Source organism: Pan paniscus, chromosome 10 (assembly GCF_029289425.2).
Source record: "Pan paniscus chromosome 10, NHGRI_mPanPan1-v2.0_pri, whole genome shotgun sequence".
NCBI lineage: Eukaryota > Metazoa > Chordata > Mammalia > Primates > Hominidae > Pan > Pan paniscus.
In genome coordinates, this window is record NC_073259.2 from 100836745 (window position 1) to 100855482 (window position 18738).

At 34.9% G+C, this 18738-nt stretch overlaps 1 protein-coding gene across 1 annotated transcript in view; it reads right to left on the reverse strand.

Annotated features, from left to right (window-relative positions):
* EEA1 (early endosome antigen 1) overlaps window positions 1-18738 on the reverse strand; it is a 157691-nt gene that overhangs the window by 37399 nt on the left and 101554 nt on the right. The window contains exons 12-17 of the mRNA XM_003823395.5: window positions 17965-18114; window positions 16223-16342; window positions 9366-9569; window positions 6262-6462; window positions 3065-3178; window positions 1365-1520 (exon numbers count right to left, since the gene is read on the reverse strand). Coding sequence (XP_003823443.3) covers window positions 1365-1520; window positions 3065-3178; window positions 6262-6462; window positions 9366-9569; window positions 16223-16342; window positions 17965-18114 — 945 coding nt within the window. The remainder of the gene's footprint in view (window positions 1-1364; window positions 1521-3064; window positions 3179-6261; window positions 6463-9365; window positions 9570-16222; window positions 16343-17964; window positions 18115-18738) is intronic.

An 18738-nucleotide genomic window follows, 5' to 3' on the forward strand; every position in this document is an offset into this window, starting at 1 on the left:
AACACCTATTGATCCTAAATATAAAGCCAATTAAGTTCCTAATTTTGCTGCTTTAATCTCTTGGACTAGATGACATTGTTGTTCTTCAGAATATAGTTTGCATCTCACATGTATACATGTAATTATGTGTGTATTTTTACAAACTTACAAAATCAAACTGTTGAATATAAGTTTGAAAAGCTTTACACAATGCATTTCCTTGCAGTGGTAGTGATTTTGCACACTAAATATTTTATAAACTGATTGGTATCTGTAGCCCTTACCATTGACCTACACTGAAAACATTCATTAAATAAAAGATATTTGATGTAGCTAAATTAATTATACATGTCTATATAAAAAATATGATACTCACTAAAATTATAATTACAAAGTGTTAGAGCTGATAATCACAATAAAAACTCAGTTCTAAATAACCACTATTTTTAATAGGTACCCAAAAAGAATTCTCATTAGACACTTTTCAGTAAAATAATACTTCTGTTATTTTTAACCATGCCTAAAGTACCTTGCCTTTGCTATTATCGTTTGTCATAAAGAAAAAGGAACCTATAAACAGAATTGTAAATGTAATTATTCCCCCATACTATATTGGTATGTATGTACATATATTCATTTCATGACTCTAAACTTATACACACACGCTTCACCGGGTTGAGGAAGTATAAGTTACATATATAGTAACTTGAGAAGTTTTTGTTTAACTGATAGTAGCTCAATTTAAATTTTTTTTTTTTTTTTTTTTTTTTTTTTTTTTTTTTAGCCAAAGGCAGTTAAGCAGCAAGCGGTTCTAATTTGAAGGACACAAAAACTCAGGTCGAATCCTTCTGAGATGTCTAATCATCGTATCTCTTCAGTAAATCAACACATTCATATGGAGTTGTGTTAAAGTAAGATACAGTTTATCATAGTCTCAATGTGTTTTTAAATTAGAAGCAAAATCCAAAGGGTATAAAGTTCTAAAAAGGAAAAGTCTACCATATCTGAAATGTGATATTGGAGTAAGTTGGTAAGAGATGGAAGAATGAAGGAACAGAAGAGACTTCACAACAAAAAATTGGGAAGTTCCTTGTAATGGTAGAGTAGATACCTGGTTATCTGTCTTTGGAAAAAGTAACACATTACAATGGAATCAGTATGTAAGTTGACTGTCATTTATAAAAGATGCTCATTAAGGGAGACATTAAAAATAAAGATAGAATTCAAACTTAAGACATGAAAAATTACAAGCAATTTTTAAAAAATTTTATACCACAACTTCACCTTTCTTTGTTAACTAAAAATCTTTGATTCCATGTAGGTCATGAGATTCCATTGCTACTGAAGTAGAAAATATGACTAAATTCAACTTCTTTTATACAAACCTTAATTTGACCTTCTAGCTCTTCGGTTTTCTGTTCTAAAGAGAGGTATTTCTCTTTATATTCTTTAAGATGACTTTCCAGCTGACTGCAATGTTCTTGCTTGTCTTGTAACTTTGCAGTGACCTGATCCAACTGAGTAGTAATCTTATTTAACTCCTTTAGAAAAGTACAATTGAAGAAAACTTTGGTAAGGTTTACTATATTGTAGTGGCCAAATGTTCAACGTAAAATTGAAAACTCTAGTTTTATTTAAAAAAATATTTGGAGTAAGAGCTCAGATAAATCTAATGATATATCAGAGGCTATACTTACCTACCAATATAAACGACATGAACTAAATTCTTGCATAGTCTGAGATCCTAAGTTTATATGTATAACAGTTTAATAACTTTTCAATGTTTATCTAGGAAGAATTATTTTAGGAGCCAAATATTAGCCAGGCTAATAATAAAATAAACTTTTATATTATAATTAAATATTTTCAATGTTCAAGACACCAATTTTTTAAACTATTTTTTAAAAATATTACAGTGTTTACATTTATGATGCTTTTCAATTCATTTGGAATATCCAGTTGCACAAAAAAAAAAAAATAAAATAAAAATTACTAGTAAATCTACTATGTACCAAAAGTAGGACACATACCAAATTTAACAGCAAACATTCCATTCAAATGGGTTTTTGGTAAAGGGTAAATATAGAAAACTGTTTTGTTCTGTTTTTTAACTTGATATACTTCTGTATTGTTTTTTAAAAAATGGACCAATAAAGCCAGGTGCGGTGGCTCACACCTATAATCCCAGCACTTTGGGAGGCCAAGGTGGGTGAATCACCTGAGGTTGGAGTTTGAGACCAGCCTGACCAACATGGTGAAACCCTGTCTCTACTAAAAATACAAAATTAGCCAGGCACGGTGGCACATGCTTGTAATCCCAGCTACTTGGGAGGCTGAGGCAGGAGAATTGCTTGAACCCGGCAGGTGGAGGTTTCAGTGAGCCAAGATTACACCATTGCACTCCAACCTGGGTAACAAGAGCAAAAAACTCCATCTAAAAAAAAAAAAGACCAATAACTAATATTACTCCCTGAATAACAAGTAAATTTTAAAAATTTCTACCAGTAAAAGCTAAGAAAAATCTACCAGCAACATTCACCGTGACCCTAAAGTAGGATGCTTCTATTCTACCAGAGTATTGCTTCTGTATTCCCTCCAGCTCCTCACTTCCTCCTATTTCCAAGAAAGGAGTAACTCTTATAACTGAGGTAGAATATACAGTGTTCTTTTCCTGTTTCCAAGTGGCAAGTACATTTGGGTCATGGTCCAGTCTACCTACTAAAAACAAATGTGGTGGTCTGCCCCTTCCAATCACCAACACTTGAAGGGATGGGGCAACAATTCAAAAGTTAGGAGGAAACATTACTGCTCTACACCAAGGTCTAGGCTAGGGGAGAAGGACAATATCAGGAAACCAACCACACCTGCACACTAGTAGAAATTTATCAAAAACAAAGCTGTTATTTTTATCTCCATCTATGTGACCCCCACTTTTACTACTCAACTGGAACTCATGGAGAAATTAAGGGGGATAAGCAAGTCTATCACAAGATTATACAAAACTGGGTATCATCTTTACATGTTTGCAATTTATTTATCTACCAAAGCACTAGGTGATAGTATGAAATTGCATCTGTTTCCCTACCTGCTGTTTATCTTGTAATGCATTTTGAGCTGTGTCCAGATGATTCTGAAGATCAGCTCTTTGAGCAGTTTTTGCTGCTTCTGCTGATAGCAATAGTTCGGTTTTGGCTTTAATCTGTAACAACATTTACAAATTAATTTATATTTAGTTCTTGATTTCCTCTTGCTTGAACGCACACTCCTTTTGTGACTAAACAAACTATTTAAAAATTAAGTCCTTGGCAAAAACATATGGATTTATATATTGAAAAATATGTATGTGAAAATCCCCAAAATAGGAATGATAGGGGAGAAGACTCCTAATAATGCTGGATAAATAATAAAAAGATATCCTCATGTGATTCCAAAACACTTTAGTATTCCTTTGCTAAGAAAGAAAAGGTACACTTTTTTTCCAGAAAAAGGCCACTGTATTTTCAGAAGTGAGTATCTGAAAGTCTACCACTACTATGATAAAGTAAATAACCATGCCCCAAAAAATGATTACTCCGAAGATAATCAAGAATTACAGAATTCAATGACTCAAAACAGCCAGACAACTGGCACTTTGTAAAATTCAGTATTCCCTGATAACTTCTCACTTAAAGGGTTTTATTTTTGATGCTCACAGTCAAAATATTAAATATTAAAAATTCAAGGCTGCCAATAAAATCAAACAAGCAAAAAGATCTATCTTGTTATCAAAAGTAACACTTTTAAGTGTTGGAATACCTTTAGTACAACTCACCTCGAATACGAAAAGCAAAAAATAGGCCAAGTGCGGTGGTTCACACCTGTAATCCCAGCACTTTGGGAGGCCAAGGCAGGCAGATCACAAGGTCAAGCGATCGAGACTATCCTGGCCAATGTGGTGAAACCCCGTCTCTACTAAAAATACAAAAATTAGCTGGGCATGGTGGCATGCACCTGTAGTCACAGCTACTCAGGAGGCTGAGGCAGGAGAATCACTTGAACCTGGGAGGTGGAGGCTGCAGTGAGCTGAGATCGCACCACTGCACTCCAGCCTGGCGACAGAGCAAGACTCTGTCTCAGAAAAAAAGAAAGAAAGAAAATATATATGTAAAAACATGTATTTAAAATTAACATATTTTGAGAAAACAGTAAAAATGGGGGGTGCATTCTTTTAGCTGGTTGAAGAGAGGATCAATGAACATAAGAAATCTAAGATTTACATTGTATGGATAATTACAAGCTGAAGGAAAAATTCAAATAATTTTTTCTCACTATCAAAATACTTAATTTTCACAGAAATAATAGTTATATCAAGGTATATACATCTACATTGATTTAAAGGTGAAAACTAAAGAAATCTTCCCTTTAAACAACACATAGTAAATCTATACTGATGAATATATAGCATAGACTACAAATATATTTTTGCAGAAGTCAGCTTTATTTACATATGGCATTTCATCTATCTGAGGAACCAAAAACTCATGAAATATTTTAACATATGATAATCACTCATGATCTTTTTTATACAGCATGCTTCAACTAATGTAATATATGTATATTCCAAAATCATGTAGCATATAAAGAAAGTTTGGGGGAAATTAAGTAATTGCTCCACTAGTTTGCCTTATTTTAGAAAGGCTTCTGATGGGGGGCGGTGGGGGAAATGTGGCTATTCATATAGCCAGCCCCTCTGTTTGCCCTTTTTATAGGCAATGACTAAGTACCAATTACTACAAGGCTACAATTGTTGCAACTTTTGCATTAAAGCCCTTAAAACAGTAAAAGCAGTGAAGTGCCCTCATACATGTGCATAATAATGTACCTTGATGCTGTCCTGATCATGCACACAAGGAAGTACCGTGGAAGTAGAGATCAAAAGGTGTATTATGGAACTTTAAACTGAGAAACAGCTTAAAAGCCTCATTTGTATAGTTAAAGGGACACTCCAGAAAAAAACATTACCTTAACAGTTAAGCTACAGCTGGTTACAGCTAATACCCTTTGGCTAAGCACTTTTGGTTGACATTCTTTTATTAATAATATCACTTAAAGCACTAGGTTTTTCTCAGAGTCCTAATTCTCAAAAGAAAAGTAAGGCCATACATCCTACTTTATGAACTAACACTAGCTCATAAAGAAGTTAAAGTAGTTTTGAAAAAAGCCTCAAAAACTTAAAAAATATCTACAGGTAATATTTTTCAGAGTAATGGCAAAGAAGAAGTTACTGTCAAGGTGATAATGGGAGCAATGATAGTAACAAAAAAATGGGCTGATCTCATTGCTGGAACTAGTTCTGAAATGAATAGCAGTGGAAGAGCAATCTTTTGTAAAGGAAAGGAGCTTGCAATGCAGAAAGAATCACAGACTGTCCTAATATATTAGTTCATTCACATTGTCACTAGACTCCCATTCCCTCCTCATTCCCCTCCCCCTTATATTCGACATCCACATAACAGGTTATCTATCATATAACTCATCTAGCAAATAATTTTTTAAAAAAGAAAGAAATGTATATTCTCTCCAAGTTCTAATAAGTATGCCAGTTATATTATTATATTCCGTCTTTCCAGTGGAATCATTATCTTACAGTAAAATCAAGCCTTGAACTATTTCTATAAATTTCTATTCTATATCACAGAATAAGAAATCAATAGTAAGAATGGAGAAAAAATTATGTCTTACTGCTTACCCCATGATTGACTCATTGAGGAAGACTGCTATATAGAATTCTGAAAGAATACGGCACCATGTAAGGGAATTTTTTTTTAAATCAGAAGTCAGACTTTTAAAGGAAGATTTAAAAAATCAAAGTCAAAAAAATATTTAACATAGAAATCTAATGGTATAATATCTAACTAATTTGAATGTAAAAAACAATCATGGCATGATCAAAACAAGGAAAATCTAAAAGATTTAGTGATTTCACTAGGTGTAGCTTGAGGACAGAGAGAGCGCACCTGAGAGCAAGAGCCAGAGACAGAGAGACAGAGTGAGAGAGAGAAGGAGAGGAGAAAGGAAGAGTGAGAGGAAGGCAGAAGGGAGGAGGGAGGGAGAGACAGAGAGGGGGAGCAGGGGAGAAAGTCAAACAGGAAAGTTCAACAAATTATCTAGATATAGCCTTTATCTAATTCCTATTTCAAATTTTTTCAATTAATATGCAAGGCAAAAAGAGATAGAAACAGAATTTAAAACATTTGACGGTCTAAAACTGGTGCTTTACACAAACATTAAATTTAATATTACCTGTATGTCAAGCTGGGAGATCTTCTCCTTGCTTTCATTTAATTGACTATTTAATTCATTGACACTAGTTTCTAGGGAAAGGACACGGTCTTGTGCAGCTCTAAGATGTGCCTTCTGCTCTTGTACCTGGTCATGCAAATTCTCCTGGGCTTGTTTATGACTTTCTGACTGATTCTTCAACTTCTCTGTTAGTTGAGTTACCTGTTATACAAGTAAGACTAATCGTGAAGTTCACAAATGACATAACAAAAATTCAGAAACCTAAATTTAAGAACCATGAGAATATTAAAGTGCTTTATGATAGTTTATCTCAAATTTTTTCAAGTAAAATTATTCACTTGCCAAAATATGTCAACATAGTATCTCAAATACCAAGAAATAACACTAAATTCAAAGACTGATATTACTTTTAAAATTATTGAGCTGTAAGTTATATAAAATTCATTCAATTTAAGTTGTACAATTTGAGATTTGATGAATGCATACACTTATTTAACTAGCCATCACCACAATCAAGATAAAGAACATTTCCATTAGCCCAGAATGTTTCCTCATGCCCTTCTGCAGTCATTCCTCCCATCCCATCTCTAACTCCAGCCAATCACTGATTTGGTTAAGTAATAAGTTTTCTTTATATATTCTGGGCATTTCTGAATTGTCAGATACACGTATTGCAAATGTTTTCTCCCATTCTGTGTTACGGCTTTTATTTTCATAATGGTATCTTTTGAAAAGCATACTTTTTTTAAATTTAGATGAAATCCAAGTCATTTGATATTTCTTTGATGTACCTTGCTTTTGAGTTCATCAAGCTTTTTGACCATGTTTTTAACCAAAAATTAAATTTTTTTCATTTGCATCCATTGAAATTTTAAAAATTAAAATTTTTTCAGCCAGTTTCTATTTTCCTCCTCCCCACCCTTCTGTGACATTAATTGTACTTATGCTAGCTTACATAATACTATCCCATGGGTCACTAAGGTACCGTGTTTTTTTCCCCATCCTTTTTTCCCTCTGTACTTCACTGTGAACAGTTTCAACTGCCTTGTCTTTTACGTTCACTGATATTGCTTTCTACTTGCTTAATCTATTAAGTACATCCAATAAAATTTTCATTTCACGTATTTTTATCTCTAAAAGTTCAATTATTATTTTATTTTTTTTTTACCATTTCTGTTTTTTTTTAAGAGACAGGGTCTCACTCCGTCACCCAGGCTGGAGTGCAGTAGCACAGTGATAGCTCACTCCCAGGCTCAAGTGATCCTTTCACTTCAGCCTCTAGAGTAGCTGGGATTACAGGCACAAGTTACTGCACCCAGCCATTTCCACTGCTATCTCCATCATTATAGTTTTTTGTTTCTATCCATAAGCATATTTGAAGAGCTGTTTTAAAGTACTTGTCTGGTGACTCCATCATCTCTTACTTCAGGATCTGTTCCCACTGAATAATTTCTCTCCTCGTCATGGCTCACATTGTTTCTGTTTCTTCACATGTGTAGTAATCTTTTACTATTTATTGTGACCACTCTCGATTTTGTTGTCTTCTTTCAAAGAATGTTTTGTCCCAGCACATATTTAATATTTTTGTGGTTCTACTGGATCCTTTTAAGGTCTTTTTTACACTTCGTAAGGTCAGGTGTATGGCAGCTTTTACTCTAGGGCTAGTTTAGCCTTACTCCCCTCCTAAGGTATGACATTTCTGATATGTCTACTGAATACTCCAAGTGTTCAACCACATCTTTCTTCTGATTGGCTGGAACCTGAACATCTTCCAGCCCTGTATAAGCACTAGTAATTTTTCAGCCTGTAGCTCCTTGATAGTATTCATTGGCCTCATAGAATCCCACTTTACAAGTACAAAACTTGGCATTGAACAAAGCCTCAAGTGAATTCCTAAGCAGATTTCTGAAGCTTTTTCTCTGTACTGCTCCTTCCTTTCTGGTATCCTACCCTACAAATTCGATCTGCCTTAACCTCCCTGAGCTTCAGTCTCTCAATTTAATTTAATATCTCACATCCTCGGTTCAATAAGACCACCAGGCTTTCCTTAGATTCCCCCAAGCTGTGCCACAGTCTGGAAAATGTCTCTGGATCAAAAGTTAGTGTGGTCAAAGAGTTCATGTCACTTGCTTCTCTTCTCTCAGGGATCACAGTCCTGCACTGCCTATTGTCCAATGTCTGAAAACAGTAGTTTTGTACATTTTTCCCACTTTTCTTGGTGTTTATGGTAGAAGGGCTAAATAGGTATTAACTATCCCAATATGGCCAGAAACAGATTTATTTTAATTTATTCTTTAAAATGAATGCAGGGCTTCCTGACCATATTTATATGATAAGCAACATCAAGTTGTATACAACTAAAAACTAACCTAAAGAATTCTTCAAAACTAACTTTGAAATTTGGGGGGAAATCTGTTATATTCTAATTCTAAAATTAGAAAAGTGATATGGCTTTCTGATACTTTGTTTTAAATATTTTCTCATTTAGATAATAACTCTCTTATTACACAATTCTTCCAAAAAAGCAACTGTAAATTCTTTTTTGTTTGAAAATGTATTTATCTAAATTTTATAAACTTTTCCTAAACTACATTTTAATGCTGGAACATTAAGGCAACTTATCAAAATTATTATTGGCTATACATGATGCAAAGACATATACTTTATCAAAATATGTTACTGTTAAGTCTGTATATTAATCAATACACAGTAAAAACTAACACTTGATTAATATCTTCAATTTATGAATACATTTCATTATTCTTTTTTCTAAACATCACAAAATGCCATTAGGCAAGCATGCACTATTAATATTTCTGTTTTTCCAGTGAGCTAACAATGTAAAATGATTTATTCACAGTCACACTAACTTACATCCAGGGACATGAACTGAGAAATTTTCCTTTGTCAAATCATGTTAACTAACTTTCACTACAATAGTAACCTACCTCTTAAGGTACATGAGATGCTATTTGGCAAAAAATATATAACACTTAAAATGTGCTAAAAAGAGCAAGAATGAAGAATCATTTAAATAAAGCACTTAGTAAGACTTAGAGAGACAGAAGTAAATTTTAGAAATATAATATATTTTACAAGCTTACTTGCTCCTGTAGTGTATGGTTTTTTTCTTGTAACTGGTTAAGAACAGCAGTCTCTCCTTCACCAGCCTGAATTTTTGCATAAAGATCTTCTCTTTCTTTTTCTAGTAATGAAATATTTTCTTTACTCTTCTGTAATAAAGCTTCAAGGTTCTGGATCTTTTGGTCCTTATCGCCAATTTGACGTAGAACTTGTTCCAAATCATTCTGTAAAGAATTGAAAACTACTACTTTAAGAATAGAGAACTTAAAAAGTTATTCCTCAAACATAAAATGACTAATAATAAATTCTATCACTCAAATACTCAGTCTTACATTTTTTAAAACTATTACATTTCAATATGGTAAATTTAGTTAAGTACTTAGAACTATATATTTAATAATATAAATCTATATCATTATAAGCTAGAATTTAACAAAAAACTCTCACTTAACCACGTTTTTTTTCTAACACTCTAATATGACCTCCTGCTACTACTCTTTTTCTGACCCTGATTTCAGACACATGGGACTCAATCTCATACTAGGCACACTCCCACTTCAAAGCCTTAGTGTACCAACTGTTCCTTTTGCCTGGAACTCTTCCCCCACAGAGTCATATAGTTTACTCCCCGTTCAACTGTTTGTTCAAACATCACCTTCTTAATTAGGACTACTCTGACCATTCCATTTAAAATTTCAGCCTTTCCCAATATTCCCTATCTTGGTTATCATTTTCTTTCCATAGTGCTTACTTTCCAACACACTAAATAATTTGCTTACATTGTCATGCTTATCTGCCTCACTCCAACCACCCCCCATTAAAATGTATACTCTAAAAAGGATTTTTGTGTCTCAGTCATTGATATATCCAAGATATCTGACACATGTTCTAAAAAAGTCACTGAATGAATAGAAAAATAAATGATTCCACTCTAAATCACATATACCCGCAGGCTCACTTCAATACCCCAAAAGAACTCTTCTATCGATATAGCAAGAGATCCCTCTTCTTTTATTTTCACACCACTCTGCTGACACAGACCCAGCAACCATGTGGTACTCTCATGATTTGTTCCAATATTAAAATATTTGAGATCAGTCACGTTCAAGCATACTTCTCATCCTTCTAAGCTTTGTTCAAATGACAAAAGGCAACCAAACCTCTCTGCCTCTCAGTCTCTGTTCCTGCCACCAATAGATAACTCCTCTCTCTACATTCCACTAATCTGGAATCAGAATTCCAGGCCTAAGCTTCTTTCCATAAAAGTCACTCTGAGGGAGGGGAACATCACACACCGGGGCCTGTCGGGGGTTGGGGGCAAGGAGAGGGAGAGCATTAGAGCAAATACCTAATGCATGCGGGGCTTAAAACCTAGACGACAGGTTGATGGATGCAGAAAACCACCATGGTACATGTGTAACTATGTAACAAACCTGCTCATTCTGCACAAGTATCCCAGAGCTTAAAGTATATATATATATATACACACACACATATATATATGTAAAGTCACACTGTTTTCAAACCTTAACTGAAATTTGATTCTCCCTTTACAGATGCCAATTCTCCCTCACCCCTCACCCTGCCCTGGTCGGTAATGTCTATTCCACTGGGCAAGTAGAGGAGGGTTACCTTTTCCTGGTATTTCACTGCCATTACTCTCTCCCTCATGTGAAAGCTTCGTGCTGCTCTGGGGAGTATGCCATTTACTTATTCTACTCTCTACTTTTTGTTGCTATCATCTATTAAATCCCTACCTCATTCACTGAAGACTTGAGACCTGATTTAGTCTTTCTCTCAATCCCAATTTCTGCCAATTTCCTGGGAAATACAAAATACATAGATAATTAAGAGCATAGCCTCAACATTTATATCATCTTAATTCCTGGACCTTTACTCATTCCACATTTCACCCCCTCATATAGGATTTGTAACCACCTGAAATTCTTCCAGCTAGACATTTCTAACTATCCTACTGTATGACCACAACTTACTGCCTTCCAATTTAATGACCTAATTTCTGTTATTCAATGTCAGAGACGTCAATTTCCTTCTAACGTATTCAGCATATGCCTAGCTTTTCTTCCTGAACTTCCTGTGTAGATATGAATTAACCTTAACTATTCTTTCAACCACATTGTCCATTTCCTTTCACCCAAAAATTTCCAAAAGCCACTCCCAAAATAGCCCAATTCTCCATTCCTTTACTTCTAAGCACTGTAAAATCACAAAGTAAAATCACAAAGCTCCATAGATCGACGCTACTACAAATTTCTGGTTCCGGTTTCAACCTCCATCACAGTATATACTCAGAATTATCTTGTCAATCTTTTTATTTGAATGAGGTCCTCACCCTCAAACATTCCCCTCAATAACGACTTAAAAGATTCCATATTATCTCTACATTCTCAATCTCTGCTTGCCTGATTTTCAGCTCTTACTATCTCCAACTTTATCAAGAAACATGAGATTTTCAGGAATGATCAATCTTTATTTTCCAAAAATAATTTTATATAAAATTATATATGTATATATAATTACATACACATATAATTAATTAGAACCATATGTTTAATAATATAAATCTATATTATTATAAACTCGAATTTAACAAAAAAACCTTCAATTAACCACATTCTTTTTCTAATGCTCTAAACTCATCTCCTACTACTCTTCTTCTGATCCATGAGACATATATAGATATACATATAACTACATATACATATAATTATATATATAGATATATGGAGCTATGTATATATACCCCACTCCATATTTTCCTCCTTTCCTCAAGCTTCAGTGGATGAGTTCCATTTCACCCTCCCCCATTGTATCCGTTACCTCGTAGCTTCTTAACAATACCTTATTCCCTCAGTTGCCTCTCCCCCAATATCCTTAATAACTCCCTCCCTATGAATCCCTTTGTCCTAGACTATAGACATGTCCAGGTCTCTCGTATTCTCAAAAACATTCCCCATGACACATCCCTCTCCAGTTTCTGTCCAGTCTTTAAACAATTCACATTTACATTTCAAAAATAATTTATATTTACATTCCTAATTCCCTCATCTCTCATTTACTCATTAATCGACAATCAGATTTTCATCTCTATTACTTTACTGAAATTATGTTTAGCAACATTATCAATTTACTTCTTAATTGCTTACTCTAATTGGTATTTTTCATTTATCATACTGAGCATCGCCACCACACAAACCCACATTTGAAGGTGCTGATTACCCCTAACTTTCGACCCTTCCTATTCCTTTGGCTTCCACTCTGCAGGTTATTCTTAATTACTCTGATCATTCTCACTCCTCCTTGGGCTGCTCTTCTTCTACCCAGTCATCCCTTAAGGGGTGGTGTTTCTCAGAAGTCTTATGTAACCAATTACCTATTTTTCTCACTATGCTCTCTCTTCTGGCTGATCACATCTACTCTAATAATTCCATTTACTTCATATATTCTGATGTCTCTCTCGGTTAACATATATAGCATGATTCCCTCCTCCAAGCTTTAAATTAATATTAAATATATCGCACTGGTGCCTCAAGACACATCCTAAACTGAACACATCACATTCCCCTATGAGATGGCCATTTGTCTCACATTCACTAACACAGCTGATGACACCTCCACTTACCATGCATCCACCGCTACCAACCTGGAAGTCATTCCCCTTCTCCCTCATCCCTTTTATCTATTAAGTCAACCAGTGCTGTTTATTTATTTTACCTCCTAAGTATTTCTCACATTTGTCTGTATGACTTCAACAACTGCTTGAACTAAGACCATTATTATTTTTCATCTGAACTGCTGCATATATTAGTCTTTTAACTCATTTCATTCCAGAATATTCCCACCCAAATCCATCTTTCACACATCGACAAGAATAATCTATTTAAAAAGCAAATCTGACTATGGCAATTCTTTCTTAAGACCTTCAATACCTTTCCATCTTCAAAATCTTTCCATCTTGAAATATAAATGTCATGTGAGATCTGCTATAAACTTACCCATATCTAATGCTCTGACTTCTTCTTTAAGTAATCTCTAACTTACACTTTAAGGTCCAGCAAAACCTAAGAGTTTAGTTCACACTAGCTTCAGTATCCTTTATCCTTGTAACTTCTATCTGGAGTAAACTTCTCACTACCACCATCTTTGCACCCCAGAAATATCTACTCATCCTTTGTGCTCAGATTGTCACTTTTAAAAAGTTTTCCATGGCTGCTCTTTTCCAGACTCTGTTTGGTTTAGGTAACTATTCTCTATGCTACCATAACAATTTTATATACAGATACACACCTAGAACTAGACTCATTACATCTGTTAGTTGTGACGACTTTTCATGTTTCCATAATGAGGGACTTTGCCTGGCCCCTCTTTCATCCTTTCTGTATTCCTCCCCAGGGAATAAGAATTTAAACTTATTGGAAAGTGCAGAATAAGAAACAAATAACCATGTTCAACTGAGTCCCTGCTGTTCTCTCAGTTTGAGAGACAACCTGTCTGCCAAAGGGTGAAAGGCTGCCATTTCTAGCTTTGTGGCTAAATTAATAAAGTTAATTCTGGGTACAGTGTAAGAAAGCCCACTTGGCTGCTGACTTATACCAAATTCTTCACACTTGCTTTACTATTGTCATTTCTTCCTTGACCTTTACAATAAAGCTCCTAGAGTTATCTATATTCACGCTATCAAACTTTTTTCTTCCCATTCTCTCTTGAACCCCCTCCAATCAGGCTTTTGTCTCACTTCTTTATGCAAATCACCCTAATCAAGGTCATCAATGACCTCCATATTGCCAAATCCAGTGGGATTCTCCATCTTCATTTTGTCTGGTCTCCATCCTTCCAAATGCCCAGACTAAAATCCTTGGAGTCACCCTTGAGTTCTCTCTCAATACTCTACAATAAATCAGTCAGCTTTACCTTTAAAGCATAACTAGAATCTGACTTCTCACTACCACTCTAATCCAAGCTACATCATTTCTTGTCTGGATTATTGTAGTAGCCTTTTAGCTAATTTCTATGCTTCTACTTATGTACCTATACAGTCTACTCTCAACACATCAGCCAGAATAATTCTGTGAAATCATAAGTCAAATCATTTCACCACTTTGCTCAGAACCCTCCAGTGGTTTTTCAACTTAACTCAAAGTAAAATAAAGTCCTTAAAATTACCTATGAGGAACTGGAGGTTCTGATCTCCTGTGAGCTCTATGACCTGCCCCTTTTAACTCTTCTAACACTCTCCCATCCAGCCCTGACTTCCCGTTATTCTTGAGACATGCTCCTGCCTCTGGACCATTTAACATACTAATGTTCTTCTCTCTGAATCACAGGCTCCTCCTTCCTTCAGGTCTTTCATCTTTTCAAAGAGGCCTAACACTGCAGTCCCAACTTTGGCCTCCCCAAAACACTTCCAACTCCCCATCCCTCCTTCCTTCATCTTTATAGCACTTATCACCATTTAACATGCTATATGTTTTGCCTATTTACCTTGGTTATCGTTGCCTCTCTCACTAAGCTCCATGAGAGCAGATATTTTTGTCTGTTTTGTTCACTGCTATGTTCACAAAATCAGTTCCTTGGCTGAGACTAGAAGTTAATAAATGTTTTTTGACTAACTGAATAAAGAACAAATAAATGAATCCAGTATTTTGATCTCTATCCATCTGACTCCCATGCCACTCTCCAAACTCAGAAGAGAAGGGCATATTATTTATTGCCTCCCTCAAACTGCAATATTGTTTCTACATATATATCTTTAGATTGCCATCTCCTAGAGGGCAAGCACTCTGTCTAGTCACAGTGCTGAGCACAGTGATTAATGAAAGAATGAATTAAAGCCGGGTGCAGTGGCTCATGCCTGTAATCCCAGCACTTTGGGAGGACGAGGCAGGCGGAGCATGAGGTCGGGAGGACGAGGCAGGCGGAGCATGAGGTCAGGAGATCGAGACCATCCTGGCTAACACGGTGAAACCCCATCTCTACTAAAAACACAAAAAATTAGCCGGGCACGGTGGCGGATGCCTGTTGTCCCAGCTACTACCCGGGAGGCTGAGGCAGGAGAATGGTGTGAACCCAGGAGGCGGAGCTTGCAGTCAGCCGAGATAGCGCCACTGCACTCCAGCTCCAGCCTGGGCGAAAGAGCAAGACTCCGTCTCAAAAAAAAAAAAAAAGAATGAATTAAAAAATATCAAAGTCAAATTCATTTCAGCATTTGGGCAACCTCCCCTTACCATAACAAAATGAAAACTTCTTTCAATATTCTAAGCTATGCTGCAGACTTTGTATAAATTTAACCCAAACAATTATATTTTCTACACCTACAATTCCAGTGTTCAGATGATGGTTACAAAGCAGGAAAAGAAATGACCAACAAATACTAAGTTCTACTGAAGGAAATACAAAATATTCTTCTTTACTGGGCTAATGATGCCAGAAAATTTTATTTGAACATTTTTGATTTTCCAAATACTGTATTTTAGTCAATAATAAACAATAATGAATAAATTATTTATAAGTAATTTAAATAAATGTATTTAACTAAACAGATTTAATAGATAAATCTAATAAATTTAAGTAAATTAATATATAAAATATAATAAATACATAATAAATTAGTTTATAATAAATATTTTACATTATGTTGGAAAAACTTTTCAACATAGTAATCAAAAGAAAAATAATTTTCTGATTATCCAGACTTCAAAGTTATCAAAATCCCTCACAATCAAGTATTTTGTACTTTCTAGTTTTACCACAACAAAAGGATAATGATTTGGATTAATTAATTTTATTTTTTCTCTTATATTCTATGTAATGGTAATTAACTTGTGTTTACAAGGCTAATAATGCAACTAATGTTTACCTGAGCTTCTCGAAGTTTTGCCGTGGTGCTTTGCTGAAGAGCCTGTTGTTCTTGATGCTGTTGCTTTGTTTTATCTAATTGATGCTGCAATTCTGTAGAATTTGTAACTTTTTCCTTCAACTTAAAAAAATGTAGATTGTCAATTGAGAACTTAAAGGCATAATGCTATCATTCATAAGTATCTGGCATTACTTCAATTCTCAAGTCTGAACCGAACAAAAAATTCAGGAATATATAAGATAAACTTTAAAAGTGGTACCTCGGCTGGGCACAGTGGCTCATGCCTGTAATCCCAGCACTTTGGGAGGCCAAGGTGGGCGAATCACAAGGTCAGGAGTTCGAAACCAGCCTGGCCAATATGGTGAAACCCTGTCTCTACTAAAAAAAAAAATACAAAAATTAGCTGGGCGTGGTGGCAGATGCCTGTAGTCCCAGCTACTCAGGAGGCTGAGGCAGGAGAATCACTTGAACCTGAAAGGCAGAGGTCGCAGTGAGCCGAGATTGCGCCACTGCACTCCAGCCTGGGTGACAGAAAGAGACTCCGTCTCAAAAAAAAAAAAGAAAAAAGAAAAAAAGCAGTACCTCATTACTTACAGAATCTTAATCTCATGTTAAAGAAAGTATTTTCTATAAATAGGCTTATCCTAAAAAAACTTTCTCCAGGCTGGCATTTAGTTTATTATTTTTTTGTAAACTAGTATGATTAAGGAATTAATTACATATAAATTATTTTTAACAATAATTTAAACCACATATCAGTATTTCTTTTATTTTTTTCCTTAATAGTCATAATTATCACTTATTGGAAAAGAATAGGATCATCTACCACATCTAAGATTTTAGGTCTAGAAGAAAATCTATTGCTGAAGCTGCAGATTTTATCATAGAATATGTGTTTAATTCTGGCCAGTTGTGGTGGCTCACACCCGTAATCCCAGCACTTTGGGAGGCCGAGGCAGGCAAATCACTTGAGGTCAGGAGTTCAAGACCAGCCTGGCCAACATGGTAAAACCCCGTCTCTACCAAAAAATACAAATATTAGCTGGGCGTAGTGGCGCACATCTGTAGTCCCTACTGGGGAGACTGAGGTGGGATAATTGCTTGAACCCAGGAGGCGGACGTTGCAGTGAGCCGAGATCAAGCCATTACACTCCAGCCAGGGTGACAGAGTGAGACCCTGTCTCAAAAACAAATAAAATTAAATTAAAAATTAAAAACTTAAAAATAAAAAAGTGTGTTTAATTGCAACAAAGATGCAATTTAATAACTTTTACTTTATATTACAGGCATCATTTATGGCAACTGCAAGTCTAATGAGGGACAGCATTCAAATATATGCTTAATTTTTAAAAGCAAAAATCCTTAAATGGAAACTCAAAGTTTATATATACCAACTACATGTCATTAACGATCTTTACCAACAATTCATAGTTTACTGTTTCATTAGGAAGTAGTCCTTCCTGAGTAGGAAGACTCTAGCAGCCTGATGGGTTCACCCCCAGAATTTTTCCTGCCTAAAGCTGAAAGAGTAGTTTTCCTTGTGCATTTCTGTTGAGAACTTTAGGGAATACAATTACAACAAAATGACTTAATGTAGTTAATAAGCAGGATGTTGCTATTGGAGAGCAATAAATTTGCACTTTAAAAAGTCCAATTAAAGCTTTGACAATTAACAGATTGATGAATCATAATCATGTTAAAGATGCCTCAAGCCTATCAATAAATTGAAAATGCTAGCTTACCTGCTCTTCTAACCGAGAAAGTTTGAGTTGTAAATCAGCCACTTGTTGTTCTTTATCCATCAACTTTTCACTTGAAAGCTGTCTCTGTTCCTTCAGCCTACCATGAGCTTCCCCTAGTTGGCGCTCTGTCTCCAGAAGTTTGCTATGTAACTTTAAAAAAAGAAAAAAAAAATGTATGTACATATGTATAAACACACACACAGCACCACCTACTTTCCAAACAATGTTTTACTTTTCACCAAAATAAGTACAATATCTTAATTTTCGTGATACTTTGGGGAAACCTAAGATTTTATACAGTAATTTTAACTGCAACTGAATTTTAATCATATATTATAATGAATCACATAAAATTATGGTTAAACATCACAATTTTTGTTTTTGTGTTATGTTACTGCTCTCTTAAAACAAATGCAGGTTCTTGTTTGGATATAAGTGTTGGAATTTTCAGGAACTTAAAAGAATAAAATACAACTTAAAAATTAAGACACTTAGTACACACTCAGATCTATTTTACAGTATTGTTTAAAGTTCCACAGTGATTCTTGTTGGTTTTCCATAGCCAAGAACTACTACAGTTAACTTTTTACATTTGGGTATTGGATAGTGCCCAGTGCATTCCCAAGTCCTCATACTGGCACATAATTTCTAAATAAAATACAGGAAATGATCATATATATATAGATAGATATATGTATACATATATATATCATATATATATATATATATATGGTGACCCTCATTCATTAACTTTACAAATGCCACCCAATTAAA